The sequence below is a fragment of the Miscanthus floridulus genome, chromosome 19 (assembly GCF_019320115.1).
Source record: "Miscanthus floridulus cultivar M001 chromosome 19, ASM1932011v1, whole genome shotgun sequence".
Classification (NCBI taxonomy): Eukaryota; Viridiplantae; Streptophyta; class Magnoliopsida; order Poales; family Poaceae; genus Miscanthus; species Miscanthus floridulus.
Window position 1 is genome coordinate 77,053,562 of NC_089598.1, and position 25,274 is coordinate 77,078,835.

The 25,274-nt window shown below is 48.7% G+C and overlaps 3 protein-coding genes and 1 pseudogene across 3 annotated transcripts; 3 read left to right on the forward strand and 1 right to left on the reverse strand.

Annotated features, from left to right (window-relative positions):
- Positions 1–295: 295 nt before the first annotated feature.
- Positions 296–4,079, forward strand: LOC136528354 (receptor-like protein kinase 5). The gene is made up of 2 exons (XM_066521305.1): positions 296–3,060; positions 3,177–4,079. Exons 1-2 carry the CDS (start codon positions 393–395, stop codon positions 3,659–3,661), a joined length of 3,153 nt encoding a protein of 1,050 aa, XP_066377402.1. The 5' UTR covers positions 296–392; the 3' UTR covers positions 3,662–4,079.
- A 2,885-nt stretch (positions 4,080–6,964) lies between these two features.
- Positions 6,965–7,994, forward strand: LOC136526210 (uncharacterized). The gene is made up of 3 exons (XM_066518956.1): positions 6,965–7,254; positions 7,363–7,738; positions 7,902–7,994. Exons 1-3 carry the CDS (start codon positions 6,965–6,967, stop codon positions 7,992–7,994), a joined length of 759 nt encoding a protein of 252 aa, XP_066375053.1.
- A 2,851-nt stretch (positions 7,995–10,845) lies between these two features.
- On the forward strand, positions 10,846–20,572 carry LOC136526211 (receptor-like protein kinase 5; annotated as a pseudogene).
- A 3,641-nt stretch (positions 20,573–24,213) lies between these two features.
- On the reverse strand, positions 24,214–25,233 carry LOC136526212 (uncharacterized). The gene is made up of 2 exons (XM_066518957.1): positions 24,725–25,233; positions 24,214–24,511 (listed from the first exon to the last, which is right to left on the reverse strand). Exons 1-2 carry the CDS (start codon positions 25,231–25,233, stop codon positions 24,214–24,216), a joined length of 807 nt encoding a protein of 268 aa, XP_066375054.1.
- Positions 25,234–25,274: the final 41 nt, after the last annotated feature.

Below are 25,274 nucleotides of genomic sequence, written 5' to 3' on the forward strand. Positions count from 1 at the left end.
CTGGACTACTGGAGTACTGTTAATATGGAGTCATTGAGATTAGTTTATTTCTACTCAGTTAGTACAGGGTTATTTTTTTATGAAACACTAACCGAGGTAGGAGATATATATGTCTTTGGGAACTGGATTCTAATAGAAGAGACAGACTTTGATTAGCATCCATCACCCTGAGTGCGCCACTAACTATGCATCGCTGGGCCACCGAACAGTAGCCGGAGAACGTTGACGCGCTGACCAACGACTCGCCCACCCTTTTCACACGTATAACAACCAGCCGTCACTCCCGTGGCCTCACACTCCCATCTCTTCCCCGTCCTCTGCTCGGCAGCTCACCTCACCTCCTCACATCACCGCACAGCCGAGGAAGCTTCCAAGAAGAAAAAAAGAACAAAATGTCGGGGCCCACCACGTGCTGCCGCCGCTTTCCCCTGCTGCTCGTCTTGCTCCTCTTCCTCCTCGCCGGCGAGGGCCGCTCCCAGCCGGCGGCCGGCACCGGCCCCGGCCCCAGCGACCGCGACACGCTGCTCGCCGTCAAGAAGGAGTGGGGCAGCCCCCCGCAGCTCAAGTCCTGGGACCCCGCCGCCGCCCCCAACCACTGCAACTGGACCGGTGTCAGGTGCGCCACGGGCGGCGGCGGGGTCGTCACCGAGCTTACCCTGTCCAGACTGAAACTCACCGGCTCCGTCCCGGCATCGGTGTGCGCGCTCAAGAGTCTCACCCGCCTCGACCTCTCCTACAACAACCTCACCGGTGCCTTCCCCGGCGCCGCGCTGTACGCCTGCGCGGGGCTCACCTTCCTCGACCTCTCCAGCAACCAGTTCTCGGGGCCGCTCCCGCGCGACATCGACCGCCTCTCGCCGGCGATGGAGCACCTCAACCTCTCCACCAACAGCTTCACCGGAGTGGTGCCGCCCGCGGTGGCGGGGTTCCCGGCGCTCAGGTCCCTGCTGCTCGACACCAACAACTTCACGGGCGCGTACCCCGCGGCCGAGATAAGCAGCCTCCCCGGTCTCGAGACGCTCACGCTGGCCGACAACGCGTTCGCGCCGGCGCCCTTGCCTGCGGAGTTCGCCAAGCTGACCAACCTCACCTATCTCTGGATGGACAGAATGAACCTCACCGGAGAGATCCCGGAGGCTTTCTCCAGCCTCACGGAGCTCACTACTCTGTCCTTAGCGTGGAACGAGCTCAGCGGCTCGATCCCGGCATGGGTGTGGCAGCATCAGAAGCTCCAGTACATCTACCTGTTCGACAATGGCCTCTCTGGCGAGCTGACGCGCAGCGTGACGGCGTTGAACTTGGTTCAGATTGATTTGTCGTCGAATCAGCTCACCGGAGAGATACCAGAAGACTTCGGCAATCTCAAGAACCTCACCTTGCTGTATCTATACAAAAACCAGCTCACCGGCACCATCCCGGCGAGCATCGGGCTGCTACCACAGCTCGGAGACATCCGGTTGTTCCAAAACCAGCTGTTCGGTGAGCTCCCGCCGGAACTGGGCAAGCACTCGCCGCTGGGCAACCTTGAGGTGTCCGTCAACAACCTCTCTGGCCCGCTGCGAGAGTCGCTCTGCGCCAACGGGAAGCTCTACGACATTGTCGCCTTCAACAACAGCTTCTCAGGCGAGCTCCCCGCGGAACTCGGGGACTGCAGCACTTTAAACAACCTGATGCTCCAGAACAACAACTTCTCCGGCGACTTCCCGGAGAAGATATGGTCGTTCCCGAAGTTGACCTTGGTGAAGATCCAGAACAACAGCTTCACCGGCACGCTGCCGGACCAGATATCCCCCAACATTTCACGGATTGAGATGGGCGACAACATGTTATCCGGCTCCTTCCCGACCTCTGCACCAGGGCTCATGGTGCTCCATGCCGAGAACAACCGGCTGGGCGGCGAGCTGCCGTCTGACATGAGCAAGCTCGCCAACCTTACTGACTTGTACGTGCCCGGCAACCGGATCTCTGGCTCCATCCCAACATCGATCAAGCTGCTGCAGAAACTAAATTCACTCAACATGAGAGGCAACCGGCTGTCCGGCGCCATACCGCCGGGGAGCATCGGGCTTCTCCCAGCACTGACGATGCTTGACCTGTCCGACAATGAGCTCACCGGCAGCATCCCGTCAGACGTAAGCAACCCGTTCAACTTGCTTAACCTGTCATCAAACCAGCTCACCGGCGAGGTGCCGGCGCAGCTGCAGATCGCGGCCTACGACCAGAGCTTCCTCGGCAACCGGCTCTGCGCCAGGGCGGACTCAGGCACGAACCTCCCGACGTGCCCAGGCGAAGGCCGGGGAATGCACGACGAGCTTTCCAAGGGACTGATCATCCTCTTCGCGCTGCTCGCTGCCATTGTCCTCGTCGGCAGCGTCGGCATTGCGTGGCTGCTCTTCCGGCGCCGGAAGGAGAGCCACGAGGTGACGGACTGGAAGATGACGGCGTTCACCCAGCTCAACTTCTCCGAGTCGGACGTGCTCAACAACATCCGCGAGGAGAACGTGATCGGCAGCGGCGGGTCCGGGAAGGTGTACCGGATCCACCTCGGCAACGGCAGCCACGACGAGGAGCGCGGCATCGGCGGCGGCGACGGCAGGATGGTCGCCGTGAAGAGGATATGGAACTCGAGGAAGGTGGACGAGAAGCTGGACAAGGAGTTCGAGTCGGAGGTGAAGGTGCTGGGCAACATCCGGCACAACAACATCGTGAAGCTGCTGTGCTGCATCTCCAGCCAGGAAGCCAAGCTGCTGGTGTACGAGTACATGGAGAACGGCAGCCTGGACCGGTGGCTGCACCACCGAGACCGGGAGGGCGCCCCCACGCCGCTGGACTGGCCGACCCGGCTCGCCATCGCCGTCGATGCGGCCAAGGGGCTCAGCTACATGCACGACGACTGCGCTCCCCCGATCGTGCACCGCGACGTCAAGTCCAGCAACATCCTGCTGGACCCGGACTTCCAGGCCAAGATCGCCGACTTCGGGCTCGCCCGGATCCTCGTCAAGTCCGGCGAGCCCCAGTCGGTGTCAGCCATCGGCGGGACATTCGGGTATATGGCTCCAGGTTAGAAGCTCAGGGATTTCAGTTGCCATCCATTTCAATTTCAATTTTCAATCTGTGAGAATTTACAGCTGCAGTGCTGAATTGCTGATTGATGTGTGGCAATGGCATCTCTGCAGAGTATGGGTACAGGCCAAAGGTGAACGAGAAGGTGGACGTCTACAGCTTCGGCGTTGTTCTGCTAGAGCTTACAACCGGCAAGGTCGCCAACGACAGCGGCGCGGACCTCTGCCTGGCGGAATGGGCATGGCGGCGGTACCAGAAAGGAGCGCCGTTCGACGACATCGTCGACGAGGCCATCCGGGAGCCGGCCTACATGCAGGATATCCTGTCGGTGTTCACGCTCGGCGTCATCTGCACGGGGGAGAACCCGCTGACGCGGCCGTCGATGAAAGAGGTCATGCACCAGCTCATCCGGTGCGAACAGATCGCCGCTGAGGCGGAGGCGTGCCAGGTGAGCTACGAGGGCAGTGGTGGTGGCGGCGGCACACCGCTCCTCGAGTCGAGGAAGAAAGGCAGCCGGCGACGGAGCATGTCTGATTCCGGCCGATGGAACGACGACGACGACGAGGACAGCGGCAACTTCGTTGTGCACGTGGTGTAGTCGGACTACTGCAAGCTCATCCATGGAGGAATTTCGCAGAGGCGCCGCCCTCTGCCGAGCAGGCAGCTGAAGAAGGCCGATCCCGCATGGGCGCAAGAACAAACAACGAAGTGCAGTATAGAAAATGTAATAACGCCAATATTGCGTGTAATAACACCATGTATCCACTGTTTGACCGGCAGTAAAGCCAGTTTTAGCATGAACCAGTAGCCTTGTTGTAGAAGAGTGTACGGAGTAGCTTGCAGATACAGGATGTGGAGTTGCTTTTCGGTTGTCTGAAACTTTTGGGCACTTCTGGAGTTTCAGAAAACTGGAGACCACACAATCTGAGTGGGGCGGCTTATCTGCAACAAACTGTCTGTGTTGTATACAGACATACTAGGAAGCCAATTTGCCTTGCGATATGTGAGGACTGTGATGTGGCGCACCTTTTTCAAAGTGGGGAAGGCCGTGATGCTGGTGCAGAAAGAACAAATCTGTGGGGCGGCTTGAACTTGGAAAAAAACTGAACATGGGACAAGAAACAATGGGCATGAGTTGGGAAATGCATGGCGACATTCGGTGAATTGGAGTATGTCGGCAGATTTCTTTGCATCTATAAATATCAGGTTCCATCAAGTCATCAAGGTGCCAAACATTCTTAGAAAAGGTGGTTCGGATGCGATATAGAATTCTGCGCAACCATTTCATTTGCATGTACTCGTGTTGGCACCAAATATGTCCATAGTGCTAAAATTAAATGTAGTACCGAAAGAAGAGTTTCAGGTTTCAGCTGATATGTTAAGTTCAGCATTACATTGTGTCAATAGCAGGAATAAACTTATTTTTCTGAACAGGCAATTGTTTTAATGCAGTAATATACTCGTATTGCCTAGACCTTGAAGGATTTAACAAGGTTTTATAACCATGCTACTTTTCGGCACTGTAATTTTTGAACGGGTCGTAGTGTAGTGGTTATAAAGCCTAAATAGCACCTCTGGATTCTAAGTGTGGCCTCTCATGGGAGCGAATTTAGGCTGTTTAGAGCATCTCCATGAGACTCTATACTTTAAGTAATTGTTAGGAATATAGATTTTAGCGAAAAAAAATACCCTCCAAAAGCTTGTTTAATTGATTATTATCTAAGTATAGCCACCCTCTATTCAACTCACTAGCCAAATATAGAAAGTGAGAATGACTCTTTAGAGTAGGCACAAGATATATAAAATTTGTTGGAGAGTTAAAAAAAAATAGAAACGATTTTTATGCAAATAGCTCTCAAAATGATGATATAGCGGTTTAGAAAGTCTCTTTTGAAGATGCTCATAAAAAGCATTCAAGGATTTTCTCGACCAAAAAGGTTGGGTTCTTCTAACTTAAAAAAAGCAATAATCTAGAGGAGGTTATTTCCTGACTAGCTGAGTATTTTTTTGAACATAGGTTTGTCGAGAGTTGATCTATCTTTTCTCGAACACGTAGGAGAGCTGCGTATCATTGTATTAATAGAAGAAGAGTCGAGAGTTGATCTATCATAAGTTCATTTGATGAATTCTGGTAAGGTGACTCCATTCCATATGTTTATGTTAATTATTGGCATAATAGTGAACTAACACGTTATATTCAAGAAAAAAAATGAATACGAAGATGATGGACCACCCTATCCTCAAACTGAACAACTCCTTACTGCATGTGCACAACATAGAATTGTTTCAGAATAGAAAGGAGCATCCTGAAATTAAAGCAGATCCATCCTACAAAACGAATGTGTCACTGAATTTTAGATGTCAACAGGATATATATATCTAGAATTAGAGGTAGATTCCCTGATGTCAGATTGAAAAGCCAGAAATAAAAGGTTCTCAGAGAATGTAGAACACAGACAAGAAACAAATGGACACATCAAGCACTTTCCCAGCAGAAAAACGTTGATAGCAGATACTGGGATAGGGATAAGGAAAGGGATATCTCACCCTTCCAAAGGGTAATATTGTATCCTAGCCATTCATCCATTTCCCTTTCCCTATCCCACTCTCTATATCTCTCTATCCAAAAGCCACCTGCAGACAGAAGCTGATAAGAGCCACATTCCCCAGCGAACAACTTCAGACTATGCTGGTCACCTTGGATCCCACAATCTTGCATTCCATTTCACATGATTGTCAATTTCATTCGTGTCTTTTTTTTCATCATTGCACCTCCTTTTTGTTTCTGCAGGATTGCCCACAATTCCGATCCAGTGATATTCAAAGGAAATAGGTAAAACAAGAACTTTCTTTGAAACAAGCAGCATTATAGGATTTCCGTGTAGCCTAACAAAATGCCGCACAACCGGCAACACTAAGTTCATTTCCCCCTTTTCTATAAGTAAAAGAACAAATTTCTTGGAGTTGTCCGATTGGCAATAGAGGGCTTGTTTGGTTCAAAGCCACATTATTTAACAAGCACCAATACTTGCACATAGTAACACAGTGGTTCAAAGCCACATTCTTAATGCAATGAGACAGTTCTCGTGTGCACACACAATCAAAAAAACAGCATCATAACATCCACCTTTAAGAGAAGTATAAAAACATTATTACAAACATCTAAAAGATCAGGCCCAACCCAAACAAGATAAAATCAACAGGGCAGACCCTGTAAGTCGAAGAGAAAAAAAGCAGGAAAAGAAACTACTGCGTGAGGCTGTTGGGCTGACAAAAGGGGGTGCTGCTCGGGTCAGGTGGGGAGAGAGACCAGCCCAGCATTGGTTGTAGAGGAGGTAGCAGGGAGAGAACAGGCATATGCCCGCCTCCTCTCTAATTCCATCCACCTTGGATTTCAGCAATCATAAATGCCATTTGACAGAACTAACGAGTTGCTTTACATAGCACCTTGTGCCTTCCCTTCCACCAGAATTGTTCTAGTGATAGATTGAAAAGGAAATGTAAACCATGGCTTTTGACGAACTTTTCTTAGAAACAAGCAACTTTTCAGATTTTGAAATAGTCCAACAGAATGCCACAAAACCCAAAATTAGTAAATTCCTCTTTTTTTTCCTTAAGGAAACTGATGTAACCACCACCCAATAGTTGGTACACAAACACAATTTTTGGTCCCTTAAATCATCACTTACATGAACGGGCGGCGCTTTACCTGGAGCAATGAGCAGGACACGCCAACTCTCACCAGGATAGATAGGCTCTTCTGCACAACTGAATGGGAGCTGCTATTCCCGTCATGCTTCCTACACTCGCTGCCATCTCTTATGTCAGACCACACACCTCTTCTCGAGAGATGCAACAGCATCATAATGCGTGCTTTCGCTTCGAAAATTTCTGCACAAAAATGGAGGGGTTCCAGGAGTTAGTTCATGGCATCTGGAACCAACCCGTGGCGTCGACCCAACCTCTCAAACGGCTACACATTAAATTATCCCAGGTCGCAAAGGGCATCAAACGGTGGCGAAAAGAGAAAATAGGCGATACAAGGCTGCAGCTAGCATTAGTAAAAGAAATCCTCCTGCAACTTGAGGCCGCACAGGAGTACAGATCCCTGTCTCAGGAGGAACTACAGCTCAGGCGACAGCTAAAAATTCGTAGTATGGGCCTTGCAGCAATAGAGAAATCCAGAATCAGGCAAAAATCCCGCCTCACCAACATCAAATGCGGCGATGCCAACACCAAACTATTCCACATTCGTGCGAGTTCAAGAGCCAGAAAAAACTACATCTAATGCCTGCAAAGTGACAATGGGATTGCCCTCACGCACAAAGACAAAGAGGAGGTAATCGGCGACTACTTCCGGAATCACCTAGGCACCGTGGTCCCGAGACCGGCCACCCTCTTGTGGTCCGCTCTTGGGTACAGCCCTCGCGACCTCTCGGAGCTGGAAGCCCCCTTCACCGAAGATGAGATCAAGGAAACCATCCACTCCATGCTGGGAGACAAGGCTCCGGGCCCGGATGGCTTCACTGGAGCCTTTTTCAAATCATGCTGGGAAATCGTCAAGTCCGATGTAGTGGCGGCTATCAATGCTCTCTTCGTGATGAATTCACAGGGCTTTGACCTCCTTAACTCAGCCAACATCATCCTCCTCCCCAAGAAGCCTGACGCAAGGCAGGTCACGGACTACAGACCTATTAGCCTGATGCACAGTATCGCCAAGCTCTTTTCCAAAATCCTTGCGAATAGGCTGGCACCGTTGCTGAACTCCCTAGTGTCAAAATGTCAGAGTGCCTTCGTAAAAAAAAAGAAGCATACATGATAATTTCCTCTACATCCAGAACACTGTGAAGCGCCTGCACACGTCCAAAACCCCGGCACTTTTCATGAAGCTCGACATCCAGAAAGCTTTTGACACGGAGCTACTTGCTTGAGGTGTTGAAAGCTCTCGGGTTTGGGCATCGCTGGCGCGAGTGGGTCTCCATCTTATTCCGCATAGCAGCCTCTAGAGCCTTGCTAAATGGCGTGCCTGGAGGAAAATTCCGCCACGCCAGATGGGTGCGCCAAGGTGATCCGCTATCACCTATGCTCTTCATCTTAGCCATGGACCCATTGCGGCGATTGTTGGACCTTGCCACCAGCCACAACGTCCTCACGCAGCTGCCTCTTGTTGCAGCAAAGTGGAGAACGTCCATGTATGCTGATGATGCTGCAATCTTTGTAAACCCAAAAAAAGAGGACATCGACGCCGTCAAGATCATTCTTGAGACATTCGGGAAGGTGTCTGGGCTGTGCATAAACATGGATAAAAGCTCCGTCCACCTGATTAGATGTGAAGATATCGACCTTGATCATGTTCTCTCGTCCTTTTCGGGGACCAGAGACACTTTTCCGTGCCGCTACCTTGGTCTATAGCTGCACTACAGGCCACTGCGTAAAGTACACGTGCAACCCCTCATAGAGCGAATCGGCCAGAGATTACCTGACTGGAAGGGCAAGTTGCTAAACAAAGCAGGACGCTTAACGATGGTCACTTTGGTCCTATCGTCTATGCCTACCTACCACCTCACTGTCTTCCCACTTGCTGCCTGGACCAAAAAACAGATTGACAGAATCCGCAGGTCATTCCTTTGGAAAGGGGAAGAAAACACAAATGGATATCACTGCCTTGTCAACTGGCCGACAGTGTCAAAACCAAAAGAGCTTGGTGGCCTTGAGGTCCCAGACTTGGAGAAATTTGGGAGAGCGTTACGATTGGGTTGGCTGTGGCAGGACTAGACAGATCCCTCCAAACCTTGGGTTGGTATGGACTTGCCTTATAAACCAGCGGATAGACTCCTCTTCAATGCCTCAACCATCGTCACGGTCGGGGACGGTAAGAAAGCACAGTTCTGGCATCATAGTTGGCTGGACGGTGAAGCTCCCAAAAACCTTGCGCCACACCTCTTTGAACTTGTTAAGAGGAAAAATAGAACGGTCCAGCAAGAGCTCCACAATAACAGTTGGATTCGCTTGCTCAGAGGCAGGATCACAACAGCCACTCACTTAGAGGAATTAGTCTCACTGTGGCTCAGGGTACAGAACATCCAGCTGCAGCCTAGAATACGGGACTCCATTGTTTGGAAGTGGTCAATAGATGGCATTTACTCAACCCAATCAGCATACCGCATACAATTCCAAGGATCCTACCGCAGATTCCGTCCGGATCTTATTTGGAAGGCACATGCCGAAAACAAATGTAAAGTCTTCACTTGGATTCTCATACAAAACAAGATTCTAACGGCAGACAACTTGCAGCTAAGAAATTGGCCACACCAAGACCATTGCGTGATGTGCAATGGACCACTGGAAACGGCCCTTCACTTGTGCTGCGCCTTGTGCCGGGGTGGGAACACTTCGATGTGGACTTAATTCGGCCTCATGTGCAGCCATCTAGCATAAGGGCGTGGTGGGAACAGGGGGCGGCCAACATCCCAAGGCAGGGACGTAGACACTAACGGGGTGGTCATCTACACAATGTGGAGCATTTGGAAGGAAAAAGGATTTTCCAAAATTTGGTGATGGATGTCCGGCAGGTAGCCTCCAAAACCAAAGAGGACATCGACCTATGCTGTAGGGTCTTCAACAACCTGACTTAGACCTTGTATCTATCCCCCAGGACGTGTGTGCTGTGGGCTTTACTTTACTCTATGTGCCCTTTGGGGGTTTCGTGCCGATGGCACTTTCTGTACATAAACTCTCTTTCCTTCCTTGATTGAGAGGCAGAGCTCCTGCCAGGTTCATTAAAAAAAATGTTATGGATATTTCCTGACCGACTATCCGACTGAAGGGATCAGTATCTTTACTTTCAGAAACCCACATGGCTGTATGTAACAAAATTAGGATACTCAAATTCATATATATATATATATATATATATATATATATATATATATATATATATATATATATATATATATATATATATATATATATGTTATTGTTTGTTGATATCCATTCATATCTTATCTGACAGCTGACATTATCTGTATCCGAATTCGAGTCCGACGAATAATGTAGCTATCTGTATTTATAACCCTCCATATCCGATCTGTTTACATCCCTACTTACAGCTCAAGGAACTGATGGCATCTTGGTCTATTTTTTGTGGAATATCTGGAATGAGCGGAATCAAAGAATTTTCTAGCGTGTATCTTTGCAACCTCTTCAATTAGCCTTTCTCAGGAAGAGATCAATATGTTCAAGCTGGCAACTAGAAAAAATGGTTCACAAAATGGGGGAAATAGTTTCTATGAGTTTAGAGGAGGCCCGAGCTGTACAGCCTGTTCGCTGGTTGGTTTCTGGGCTGATAAGCCTGGCTGATGCTGGATTGTTATGAGAGAAAAATACTGTACCATGGCTGATAAGCCCTGGCTCAAACCAACAAGCGAACAGACTGCTAATCTAATCGTTTTTTTCATTTAGTTGGGAAGCAGGGGCCTTAGTGTGCCCTTTCTCTTAGTGGTTTATCCTCTTTTCTTGTTGTCCGTTGTTTGATTTTTCTGTACTTGCTCTCTTGCTGTGTTTTCGGAAAAAAAAACATCTCAAGGAACTGAAGCAGTCAACAGTCCGTAGTGTCGATAGAATTATTCAAAGGCAATAATAGAAAGACAGTGACATGTTTTGACTGATCAGTAGACCTTGACTGCAAGGTCTTCATTCAGATTCACTGTATAGAATACATGAACTTAACAACATCTTCTAGTAAGTATCATGGCTAGTCTCTACCTTGTTCGTGGCATCCTCATGCTAACTCTGGTCCTCCTCAATATTCATATCCTCAAATCTAATTGTGAGTCCATCACTAGGGATTCTGAGAAGGCAGCGCTTCTAAAGCTTGAGCAAGACTGGGGCAAGCCTGCGGCTCTGAACTGGAGTTCCATCACAAACACCGATCATTGTGATTGGTCAGGCTTCATTTGCACAGATGGCTTTGTAACAGGTTTGTCACTTGCTGGCCGTGACCTCTACAAGCCAATTCCAAAAGCAATTTGCTCGTTCAAGAATCTATTTTACATCGATCTATCCAAGAACCAAATATCAGGTTCTTTCCGTACATCTATTTTCAATTGCTCTAGACTTCAGCACCTGGATCTCTCATTCAATTCATTGTTTGGTTTTCTTCCTGCAAACATCCATAAATTGTCACCAAAGCTTGCCTATCTAAACCTCGCATCAAATAGCTTATCTGGCAGCATCCCAAGTGCAATCTGCCAGCTTCATGGTCTTCGATTTCTCCACCTTGATAACAATTATTTTAATGAAAGCTACCCAGCAGAGCTTGGAAATCTCTCAGAACTTCAAGTTTTATCTCTTGCTTATAATCCCTTTGCTCCAGGCAGGATGCATCCACAGTTTGGGAATCTGAGCAACATAAAATATTTGTGGATGAACAACATGAATATAGTTGGTGAAATTCCAGACACCATGTCTCAGCTGAGTCAACTTAGGCTACTCGACTTGTCTTCTAACAGATTGAATGGGATGATTCCTAGTAGGGTTTGGAGGTTGAGAAGTCTGGAAATGCTCTATCTAGTCAACAACTCTCTGTGTGGTCATATAAGTGGACCAATTGAAGAAATGAGTTTGACCGAGATCAATGTTTCAAACAACCTACTCACAGGAAGGATACCAGAGGATTTTGGTAAGCTGAAGAACCTCCTTTTGTTGCATGACAACAATATCTCAGGTTTGATTCCGAATGGTATTGCACTTCTTCCCATGCTCCATGATATGCAACTCTCACGCAACTTTCTATCTGGTGGACTTCCCAATGAGCTGGGGAAGCATTCCATGCTTTTTAATATTGAAATTTCATCTAACAATTTATCTGGGAAGTTGCCTGAGGGCCTTTGCTCATTTCAGGCCCTTTAGTACATTGATTTCTCCAATAATAGATTGTCGGGTGAACTCCCAAAGTCTCTCTTGCGCTGCAGGAGATTGAGGTCCATATTCTTGAACAATAAGCAGCTTAGAGGCAGTTTTCCAAGCAGCCTATGGTCACTGCCAGAGTTGACTATGATTATGATCCAGGAAAATGGTTTCTCTGGCTCACTGCCAAGTAAGTTGAGTTCAAATATAACAACAATTAATATCAGCAATAACAGATTCTCTGGAACCTTACCAATGTCAGCAGACAACTTAAATATGTTAATGGCAGAAAACAACTTCATCTCTGGTGAAGTCCCAACAAACCTCATCCTACATGCACTTTTGCAAGTCCTCGTCCTGGCTGGAAATATGTTATCAGGGTTACTACCTTCAAGGATCTGGTACATGCAGTACCTAAAGAAGCTTGACCTTAGGAAAAACAATCTCTCTGGTGAGATCCCAAACATCCCACTAGACACCGTGGATTTAAGTATGGCAATTGATACCATAGATCTCTCAGAGAACCACCTCTCTGGCCCAATACCAGCAAGCCTTATATATCTGAGACCTACCCTCCTCAATCTCTCTAATAACCAACTGACAGGCCATATTCCACCTGTTTTTCAGATAAACGAATTTGAGCAGAGCTTTCTATCCAATCCTGGTCTCTGCTCCTACAACTTTGGCAACTATCCTATGTGTAGCACACAACCAGGTCCAGAAGAACAAGACAAACATTTGAAAAGGCCCATAATCATTTTCCTAATCCTTGGTTCAACAATGCTCGTATTCACAGGGATTTTTTGTTTCATTAAGATTAGGTCTAGGAAAAAGCATGAGGCTCCATCTCCACAGTGGAAGCTAACAACCTTCCAACCCATTAGTTAAAATGTTGAAGACACTCTTTGTGGTCTTACAAACAATAACCCTGTGGGTAGAGGTGGCTCGGGAAAGGTATACAAGATATGCCTCGGTAACAACTGCAAGATAGCTGTCAAGAAAATAGGTAATGGCCTAAAGAAGGATGGTATGCTGGAAAAACAGTTTCAAGCTGAAATTGGGACTCTTGGATCTATCAGGCATGCTAACATTGTCAAGCTGCTTGGCTTCATATCAACCTCCGAGTCGAAGCTCCTGATCTATGAATACATGGAACATGGTAGCCTATTGTTAGATTGATCTCTAACCTAACTGGACCCAACGGCCCAGTTGGGCCTTTGATTTGCGCCCTGATCGGAGGCGCCCAGCCCATCATGGCTGGAGGGCCCCTGTCACCCTGCGCTATATAAAGAGGTGGGGGCGCTCTAATCACGAGGTTGACCTGAGCCGACCTCCCCACCAACACTCAAACCCTAATCCGATCAAGAGGGGCGCAGCCAGTGACGGGAAGCCACCAGCCGCGCCGCCCCGCTCCGACGACAGCAACTACACCGACATCTTCCCCGACCATCGTTGCCCGTGCGCAGACTGCATCGACGAACCTGATGGAGGCCACTGGATCTTCCAACCCTGCGGTCTCGGGTTCGAACCCCTATCTCTCTATCCCTCTGTCTCCATCTCTCTGTCTAGATGTATTAGGGCTTGTTTGGATCAACTGGTTACCTAGAAGGCCCTTAGTTCTACCCTAGATCGATCCTATGGTTACCACAATAGTACCAGAGCAGGTTGTTACCCTAGGTGTGGATTTAGATCTTGGGGTAGAAAGAGAAAGAAGTAGATCGATTCGAATTTTGATTCGGATGAAAGAAACTCTAACCCTAACCCTAGATCGGGTTCGGGAAAAGTGAAATCCAGTGCGGATCTAAAAGAAGAAGGGGGCTTCGGCCGACAAAGGGTTCGGTTGAACCCTAACTTCGATCCTTTTGGATCTGAGAAAAGAACAGGGTTCGGATGAACCCTAACCCTAACTGGGTTAAAGAAGCATGGCTCGTGTTCATGTCAAAACCGAACCTTAAACCCGTGAAGAAATCACAAGGAAGATAAACAGTGAAACCCCATCCCCAAACCCTAACCCTAATCCCCAAATCGGATGAAATCCGAGCACAAGAACCAAAGAAACCGAAAGGGGAAGAGGGGAAAGGGGTGGCTTACCTCGTCGTCGTGCACGCCGACGCGCGGGGAAAAGAAAGGGCCGACCGGGGGCACTGCTCGTCGGGATCCGACCACAGGGGTGCCGTGGCCAGGCTGCTCGACGGCGGCGCGCTCACCCGCTGGGGAACGCACACGCCGACGAGGGGGCCGGCGACGGCGCCGGGGCTCGCTGCTCTACTGATTCGCCCGCTCGCTCGCTCGGTGACTGCTGCGGCTGTACTGAGGAAAGAAGAGAGAGAGCAGTGAGGCGAAGAGAGAGAGAGAGCGAATGAAAATGACCTAGGGTTTCTGCTCGGGCGGCCGCGACGATGTTTTATCCGAGCGAGATGCGCGCGCAGCCGTCGGATGCAGACAGACGGCTAAGATTAAATGGGCCAACTCGTGGCCCAGGCGGGCGCGTGGACGCGCGACTTTGTCGGCCCAGGCCCAGGTTGCGGCCTGGGTGCGGCTTGTGCGCGCGCGGTGCAATGGGCCGAGCCGGCTTTTTGCCAGTTTTGGGCCGAAATAGTAAAGAATGAGCCCGTTTTCATTTTTTCTTTTTCCAGAAAATTGAAAAATGGAAATTGGCTCAAAAGAAAATAGAAAAAGTATTTTCCCTGTGGGTAAAATTCATCAAATTGAATGATTTTCCGCTGCGTATTTAAAGATGTTATTTTCATTATTAAATTCGAACCAATGGGAGAATTTAATTATGAAAAATAGATATGTTTTAATTGATTATAATATTGTTATTATTCTAACCAACATTGATTAATGGCAATATTATGATGTTTTGTCTTGCATCAATTCTATTTTCTGCCCAACGGTGATATAGAATTAATGTAGAGAATAATTGTATATTTTAATTTTGACCAACATTGAACTAAGGCATGCAATTGTTATTGTTATCATTTATGTTCTCATATTATTTGAATTGTGTTTTCAGGCGGATACAACTTGATGAGTTGTATCAAAGAAATCCCCACTCTAAAAGGTGATAACTACATTGAGTGAAAGAAAAAGATCGACCTAACTTTCATCCTCGCTGAGGTGGACTGGGTAGTCACCACACTGTGTCCCACAGAGCCTATGGCACCAGTGCGGGAGACAAACGAGGCTGATACCGCTTGGGCAACCAGAGAGAGGGATTTTGCATCCCAAAGAATATCCTATGACCTTGAGCATATGAAGTGGGTCACTGCCAACAAGAAGTGTTTGGCAGTGATAAAGAACACGATTGAGCCTGCTATTGTGGGCTCAATTCTAGAGTGTGACACCGTCACTGAGTATCTCGAAAGAATAAAGAGTCAGTTCACTGGCTCTTCAAAGACATATGCTACCCAGCTGATAAAGCAGCTGGTGATAGAGAGATACTCAGGTAATGGTGGCATAAGAGAGCACATACTGAGGATGAGCCACTTCGCATCCAAGCTAAAACCAATGGATTTGGCTCTCAAAGATGAGTTCCTTATCCATCTGATTTTTGCTTCCTTGCCAAAAGAGTTTGACACTTTTGTTGTCAACTATAACATACAGCCCGAGAAATGGGACATGGAGAGGCTCATGGCTATGTGTGTGCAAGAGGAGAGAATGAAGGTTATCAATGGTGGCACAATCAATTATCTAAAAGATAATAAGAAAAAGAATACTAATGCAAACTTCTCGTCAAAGTCAAAGGGAAAGGGTCACATGCTGCATCAGCCTCAGCAAAATAAGTTCACAGTGGATAAAGATCAATGTCTCCACTGCAAGAAGACGGGGCATTATAAGAAAGATTGTCCCGATTACCTAAAGATGATTATGGCAAAGAAATGTGAGAATATTATTACGTTCATAAATGAATCCCTGTATATACAGTATTCAAAATCTACTTGGTGGATTGACTCAGGTGCAACTGTTCATGTTGCTAATTCTTTACAGGGATTCCGTTCGACGAGAACTACGCAAAGAAGCGAAAGACATGTTAAAGTCGCAAATGGAGTCCAAGCTGAAGTTGAAGCCATTGGCGATCTTTCTCTAGAGCTAGCTGATGGTTTCAAACTCATACTTAGAGATGTTCTTTATGTTCCCTCCCTACAGAGGAATTTGATTAGTGTTTCATGTTTGGACAACGATGGTTATGATTGCCATTTTAGAAATGGCAAATGTAAGATAACATATAATGATGCATGTGTTGGTAATGCTATCTTACAAAATGAGTTTTATTTGTTATCACTACGTGATGATCTGAATGTTGTATGCGATAATGGAAACGTTGCGTGCGACAATGTGAATGTATCCTCGTCTACGAATGTAAACAGAAAACGAAAGAGAGCTCACGATGCGTTGTTGAAATTATGGCACTATCGTTTAGGCCATATTTCGAGGGGGAGAATAGAAAGACTAGTTAAGAATGATATTCTTCCTCTAGAGCTCTCAGATTTAGAACAATGCAGAGATTGCATAAAAGGAAAGTATATAAAGAAAATTAAGAAAGATGTCAAACGAAGCACAGGAATTCTATAGATTATTCACACAGACATCTGTGGTCCATTTCCTGCAAAGAGTGTGGATGGTTATGATTCGTTCATAACATTCACAGATGATTACTCCCGTTATGGCTATATTTATCCAATCAAAGAAAGAACAGAAGCATTGGATAAATTTAAGATATTTAAGGCAGAAGTTGAAAACCAACACAATTTAAAGATTAAGATAGTCAGGTCCGATCGGGGGGGGGGGGTACTACGGTCGGCATACCCCATATGGCCAAGTTCCTGGACCTTTTGCAAGGTTCTTACAGGAGAATGGCATAGTAGCCCAGTATTCTATACCGGGCGAACCTCAGCAGAATGGAGTAGCTGAAAGACGCAATCGTACCCTGATGGATATGGTGCGTAGTATGACAAGTTACTCCACCTTACCATTGAGCCTATGGATGGAGGCGTTAAAAACCGCCATTCATATTCTCAATAGAGTACCAAGTAAATCGGTGCCCAAAACACCGTATGAGTTGTGGACAGGAAGAGTGCCCTCACTAAACCACTTGCATGTGTGGGAGAGCCCTGCTGAGGTTAAAGTATTTAACCCAAACATTGGGAAGCTAGATCTCAAAACAGTAAGTTGCCATTTCATTGGCTACCTAGAAAAGTCAAAAGGTTTTCGTTTCTACTGTCCAGATAGACATACAAAGTTTGTGGAAACGAGACACGCTGTCTTCCTAGAGGATGAAATGATGAGGGGGAGCATGGTAGCTTGAGAAATTGACTTTGAAGAGAAGCGGGTGTATGCACCCACTCCGATAATTCATGAGCCATTTTTCTCACTACCTGCTGTTGCTGCACCAATAGTGCAAGACACTGTGGTGCCAGCACCTGTTGTTATCCTACTTGTGGCAACAATGAATGATGATAAGGAACCTGTTCTTCAGGATCCTGTAGAACCTATTGCCACAAATGAGGGGGAGCAACAACAGCCTCAAATAGAAGATGTGCCAAATGTGGAGGCCCCTAGTTAGAAAATTAGCTATTCCTACTGATTATGAAGTGTACAACACTGAGGAATTTCAAATGGAGGATGATCCCACCTCATTTGAAGAAGCCATGAGAAGTGATTATTCATCAAAGTGGCTTGAGGTCATGGAAGATGAAATGAAATCAATGAATGCCAATAAAGTTTGAGATTTAGAGATAATTCCTAAAGGAGCCAAAACAGTAGGGTGTAAATGGGTCTACAAGACAAAACTTGACTCTCAAGGGAATATAGAGAGATATAAAGCCCGACTTATGGCAAAAGGCTTTACGCAAAGAGAAGGGATTGATTACAATGAGACCTTTTCTCTAGTCTCATGTAAGAATTCTTTCAGAATCATAATGGCATTAGTGGCATATTACGATCTAGAATTACATCAGATAGATGTAAAGATGACATTTCTCAACGGAGACTTGGAGGAAAATATTTACATGGCACAACCGAAAGGTTTTATCATGGAAGGAAAAGAACGAATGGGATGCCACCTAAAGAAATCTATTTATGGATTAAAACAAGCTTCAAGACAGTGGTACTTGAAGTTTGATCAGACAATAAAGAATTTTGGGTTTAAAGATAATGTAGAGGACAATTGTGTCTATACAAAGTTTAAGAATGGGAAGTTCATCTTCCTTGTCTTGTATGTGGATGATATCTTACTCGCTAGTAGTGATGTCAGTCTACTACTAGAGACAAAGAAGTTTTTGTCCTCAAAGTTTGATATGAAAGATCTTGGTGAAGCTTCGTTCATTCTAGGGATCGAGATTCGCCGAGATAGAAGTAAAGGGGTATTAGGACTGTCACAAAAAACATACATTGAAAAGATCTTAAAGAAATTCAGTATGCACAAATGTAGTCCCTCACCTGCTCCTATAGTCAAGGGCGACAGATATGGGGATTTTCAATGCCCTAGGAACCAATATGAGATCGATCAAATAAAAGTGGTTCCATATGCTTTAGCTGTCGGAAGCTTGCAATATACTCAAGTATGTACGCGCCCTGACTTGGCATTTGTTACTGGGTTACTTGGCAGATTCCAGAGCAATCCTGGAATAGAACACTGGAAATTGGTAAAGAAAGTCTTGCGTTATTTGCAAGGAACGAAAGGCCTCATGATGACGTATAGAAGATCTGATTCACTCCATATAGTGGGATATTCATATTCTGATTATGCGGGAGATAATAGAAAATCCACGTCTGGATATGTATTCACTCTCGCAGGAGGAGTTATTTCATGGAAAAGCTCAAAACAAACCGTCACTACATCATCCACAATGTATGCCGAGTTTGTAGCGTGTTATGAGGCAACGAGACAGGTGAACTGGTTAAAGAAGTTCATACCCGGTTTGAAGGTGGTTGACGACATCTATAGACCACTAAAGTTATACTGCGATAATAATCCAGCAGTACAGTATGCTCACAACAATAAGTCAAGTGGTGCTGCCAAACACATTGACATAAAGTATTATGTTGTGAAAGATAAAGTCCGGGATCAAGTCATAAGTCTTGAGCATATAAGTACAGTAAAGATACTCGCGGATCCGCTTACAAAAGGCTTACCACCCAACATGTTCAGAGAACATGTAGCCGGCATGGGTTTAAGGGAAAGCCTATAATTCCTGGACAAAAGAAGGCCTAAAGATAAGTATCTATTTCAGAACAGAGTAGTGTGTTGTAGCTGTTAAATCTATCGGCAATGGACCGTGACGATGAGACATGCTCTATGCGCTAATCTGTAATGGAATGAACAAAAGTAAAGAATATGAAAGTGAAAGATGGAAAGAGATCAAGGGGGAGATTGTTAGATTGATCTCTAACCTAACTGGACCCAACGGCCCAGTTGGGCCTTTGATTTGCGTACTGATCGGGGGCGTCCAGCCCACCATGGCTGGAGGGCCCCTGTCACCCTGCGCTATATAAAGAGGTGGGGGCCGGCGGCTCTAATCATGAGGTTGACCTGAGCCGACCTCCCCACCGACACTCAAACCCTAATCCGATCAAGAGGGGCGCAGCCAGTGACAGGAAGCCACCAGCCGCGCCGCCCCGCTCCGACGACGGCAACTACACCGACATCTTCCCCGACCATCGCTGCCCGTGCGCAGACTGCATCGACAAACCTGATGGAGGCCACTGGATCTTCCAACCCTGCGGTCTCGGGTTCGAACCCCTATCTCTCTATCCCTCTGTCTCCATCTCTCTGTCTAGATGTATTAGGGCTTGTTTGGATCAACTGGTTACCTAGAAGGCCCTTAGTTCTACCCTAGATCGATCCTATAGTTACCACACCTATATGATTGGTTGCATCAGAGAGATCTGACAACTGAACAGTTCAATTGGCCAATGAGGTATATGATTGGTTGCATCAGAGAGATCTGACAACTGAACAGTTAAATTGGCCAATGAGGATGTCAATAGCAATTGATGCAGCTAAAGGACTGAGCTACATGCACCATGATTTATCTCCACCTATAGCACATCGAGATGTCAAGTCCAGCAATATCCTGTTGGATCTTGAAAGCAAAAATTTCAGACTTTGGTCTGGCACGTGCACTTGTTAAAGCTGGCGAGCCAGAGTCAATCTCAGCAATGGTCGGATCCTTTGGATATATGGCTCCAGGTAAGAAAATAGTATCTTATTTTTCCCTTTCATATTGAACAAAGTGGTATGACTATATGAAGGAGATGAATCCCACTATTTGCTAGAGTTTGCAAGCATAAGAAAGATCAACTTGAAAGTTGATGTCTACAGCTTCGGTGTGGTTCTCTTGGAGCTGACAACTGGGAGACGCGCAACTGGTGAGGATGGTGGCCATGAGAATTTGGCACAATGGGCCTGGCGGCAATTCCAAGAAGACAACTTTCAGTTGATGGATGTAATTGATGAAAATATACGAGATGCATCCAACTTCCGTGAGGTTCAACTAGTATTCAGCTAGGACTATTTTGCACAGGACCAAAACCATCACTAAGGCCAACGATGAAGGAGGTCGGTGCTACAACGCTGAAGGGAGCATGTCAGTCATAAATGTTCTTAACTGTGAGGTTGTCCGATGTCGAATCCTGGACATCGAACAGATGTCAGGAAAGGAAAATAAAGGGTTCCAAGTATATATATCAAATATGTCATATCTATTATCATGACTTGGTAGATATTACCCAGTCTATTTATGTAACTACGCTGCAGAAACTTGTATAATATAATTTGCTGTATTTGTTCAGTGACAATCCCAGGACATCCATGAACCACTGTCTGATACAGAGTTTCTGCATAACTGAAAGATCATGTAGCACAATGTACTGACTAGTACAAGTTCTAACCAGGTTTACAGGCAACACTACACTAGGTCATTATTGTTAGCCCCTAGATCTCCGATACGGGTGAGTCAGATCACTCACCACGGCTTGCCGACCACGTACTGTTGTTGCCGACCACACACTATGGCTAGAGGTAGAAGAAGGGAGGAAGAACAGCACACACAGCACAAGCACCAGCGTCGGCCGGAGCTCTGCAGAGGAGATGGCAAAACTGAACTCGCTCTCTTTACTGAGTTGCAGTGACAAACTATATATACAACTCTACCCATCTAATCCTAGTACACAGACATGTCAGGCTGCCATGCTGCTACAGTGACTAGATGTGACAGCAGGGTTGACTTTGGCGCCGCCCCTGCTGTGGCTACAGTACGGTAGGAGAGCCGTTCGGCGCCTGCCCCTGCAGCCGCTATAATGCAACAGCAGGGAGCCCTTTCGGCGCTGCCTTCCCCTGCTGTGCGTTCACACAGGGAGCAGCAGATTACTTAACAATTTTTTCCCTAATCTTGTTGCTAGCCCTAGAACCCTCTCCATGCCGATCACCTTCTTCAGCTCCGTGAGTCGAAGACGGCCGAGCAGCTTGGTGAGGACGTCCGCGAGTTGCCGACCAGTTTCGACGAACTCGATGATGATCTGCCCTCCATCGACACAGTCCCTGAGCAAGTGGAACTTGATGTCAATGTGCTTGCTCCGATCGTGGAGAACCGGATTCTTCACGAGGGCGAGGGCGGGCTGGTTGTCCACCATCAGTGCTGGTGGGTAAGCTTCCACACCGGTCAGCTTGCCCAGTAGCCGGCGCAGCCACACAGCTTGCCACGCCACTGTGGTTGCCGCCACGTACTCTGCCTCGCACGTGGATAGCGCCACCACCTTCTGTTTCAGCGACAGCCATGAGATTGGAGCTGACCCGAGGAAGACGAGCACGCCAGAGGTGCTACACCATCCGTCGATGTCCCCCGTCATGTCTGTATCGCTGAACACAGTGTGCTGCAGCCTACTTTCACCGGTCTTGGGAAAAACGATCCCCTGATCCACCGTCCCCTTGACGTAGCGCAGCAGCCGCTTCACCGTAGCCCAGTGATCCTCTCGAGGATCCTCCATGAAGCGGCTGACGTAGCCCACGGCGAACGCAATGTCCGGCCTCATGTGGACTAGGTAGCGCAGACCGCTGACGATGCTCCGGTAGAGTGTTGCATCTACCTTCGCCGCGGTACTGGCCTTCGTCAGCTTCAGCCGCTCCTCCATCGGAGTCACGCACGGCTTGCACTTAGCCATGCTGCTCCGCTCCAACAGCTTCGAGGCGTACGTGCTCTGACCGAGCATGAGCGCCTCCTTCCCCTGTCTCACCTCGATGCCAAGGTAGTAGGAGAGCGCGCCGAGATCGTTCGTTCGAAAACGAGCCGCCATCTCGCGCTTGAAGCTATCGATGTCCTCCGCACGCGCGCCGGTGACGATCAAGCCATCCACATACACGCCGATGACGAGTTCCTCCTTTCCCATCGTCGCGTGTAGAGCGCATGCTCGGTTGCGCACCGTGTGAATCCAAGCTCGCGCAGCGTGGAGTCAAGCTTGGCGTTCCATGCTCGCGGGGCCTGCCGCAGCCCGTAGAGCGCCTTGCACAGTTGGAGCACCATGTGCTCCGCTGCCTTGACGGCGAAACCCAGAGGTTGCCTGACGAAGACCGTCTCCCCTAGCTCGCCATTGAGGAAGGTCGATTTTATGTCCAGGTGATGGATGCGCCAGTCCTTCGCTGCTGCCAAAGCCAGAAGCAGTCGGACAGACTCCATGCGCGCTACCGGCGCAAAGACTTCCTCGAAGTCGATGCCCTCGCTCTGGACAAAGCCTTGGGCGACAAGGCGCGCCTTGTGCTTGACAATGGCGCCGTGCTTGTCCCGCTTGACCTTGTACACCCACTTCAGGCCGATCGAACGACATCCTAGAGGTGGATCGACGAGCTACCAATTCTCGTTTTCCTTGATCGTCTTCATCTCCTCCAACATCGCCCATCACCAATTTGCATCGTGCTCGGCCAGCGCAAACGTGGGTGGTTCCTCTGCGCTGACGAGAAGCAGCTCTATTTCATTGAGCAGCCATCCCACTAGGCCTGAGGGCCCTATGTCATGGATGACGTCGTCCAGCTTGCAGAACCGCACCTCCTCACCGTCGTGGAAGGCATCCACGAACTCAGTGATGTCACTTGGGGGTGAGGCAAACTTGATCGGCGTCGATGGGGTTCCCTATTCCACCGGAGTGATCGGCACAGCACCTGGAGTGCTCGGCACCCCGGCTGGAGTGCTCGGCACTACTCCGAGACCACTCGTCACCACTCCTGGAATGGTCACCACCACTGCAAGAGTGCTCAGCCCTAGTCTTGGAGTGGTCGGCACCACTGCAAGACCTCTCGGCTCTGCTACGGGAGTGTTTGGCATCCGTCCTGGAGTGGTCAGCACCACTGTAGGACTATTCGGCACCACTAGTGGAGTGCTCGGCTCTGTTACTGGAGTGGTCTGCACCTCTTCTCCAGTGTATCCACCATCGTGGATGACCAAGTGCTCAACGACGAAGGTGCTGGTGAAGCCACCAGCTTCCCCTGTGCCCGGACTGTCCTAGTCCCAGGCCGCCTTCTCATCGAACACTACGTCGCGTGAGACAAGCACCTTGTCTCGCGTGGGTCGTAGAGCCGATGCGCCTTGGTACCTTCCGCATAGCCTAGGAGCACCATTGGTGTGCTCCTGTCCTCCAGCTTGGTGAGGACCGGCTTCGTCTTCCTGACGTGGCCGATGCAGCTGAATGTCTAGAGGAAGGACACGCTTAGCTTGCACCCATACCAAGCTTCGAATGGCGTCCTACCCTTCAGGGCCTTGGTGGGCGCGCGATTGAGGATGAACACCGCCATGGTCACCGCCTCACCCCGGAACCTTACCGGCATGCCCTTGGCCTTCATCATGGATCGAGCCATGCCAACCACTATCTGGTTCCGTCGCTCCACCATGCTATTCTGCTGTGGAGAGTATGGCACGGTGTGGTGTGGTGTCGCACCACGCCCTGATCCGCATAGTACGCAGCGAACTCCACTGAAGTGAATTCGCCGCTGCGATCAGTCCTCAGCACGCGCAGCTTCTTGCCGCTCTTCGCCTCCGCATGCGCCTTGAACTTCTTGATCGCTGTCGCCGCCTCGTACTTGCTTGTCATGAGTTGCAGCCACAAATAGCGACTGCAATCATCCACGAGCAGGAGGAAGTACCACTGACCACCGTTTGTGGCTGGCGTGATTGGCCCACAGAGGTCGCCGTGGATGAGCTCGAGAGCTTCCACCGCGCAATACTTTGCCGCCTTTAGGAATGACAGCCTCATCTACTTCCCGGCCAGGCAGCTGTCACACAGCTCGCCTCCATGCTTGATGTGGGGCAGCCCTCGGACCATCTTTTCTAGCCGACCGAGCGCATCGAAGCTAAGATGGCCGAACCGGGCATGCCACAGCCACGGTTCCTCGGTGTGCCATGCCGCCAGGCACACCGGCTGCTCCACCTTCAAGTCGAGCAGGTACAGCCGGTTCCAGGACCTCTTCACCTTGGTAAGAAGGCGCTGCTCCTGGTCCTTGATCCTGAGGACGCCGTCCTTGATCAGTACCTCGCTATCCAGCTGGCCAATGCTAATGATGCTTGAACGCAGCTATGGGATGCAATATACATCCGTTAGCGCGCGGTGCTCGCCGTTCTGGCACGTAAAGATGATGGTGTCGCACCCTCGGATCACCACCCTTGAGCCGTCACCGAACTTCACCGTGTCGGTCACATCGTCGTCGAGCTCGGAGAAGGCTTCCTTGGAGCTTGTCATGTGGTTGCTGTCGTCAGAGTCCAGGTACCACCGCTGCTCTTGTCTGCCGCCCACACATCCGAGGTGGACTTGGGTGCGTGATTCGTCGAGGTGGACAGCCTTCAGAGCCTTCCTAGGCCCTTTCACCGCCATCACATCTCCCTTCTCCATGGCCTCAACGTCGTGCAGTGCACAGAACGTCGCCATCAGGAGAGTGGCCTCATCATCATCATCAGACTGCGTCAGATGAGCCTTAGTCTTCTTCTCTTGCTTGTGATTTAGGCACTCCTTTGCCCAATGGCATGTCTTCCCGCAGCGCCGATAGGCGTTGGGGCCGACCTTCATCTTCTTCTCCAAAGAAGACTTGCCGTGGCGCTTGCCATCGCCATCACGGCTGGAGGAGCCTTCCTCGGAGTTCCTCTGGGCAGCCCACTCCTCCTCTGTCAGCAGCAGCTTGCCACTGTCCTTCGTTGCTGTGGCCTGCTCCATACGCTCGTCCACCGTCCGTAGACGGCCTGTCACATCCTCAATGGTGAGGGTGGATAAGTCCAGCATCATCTCTATGGAGAGAGCAATCTGGATGTACTTCGCCGGCACAG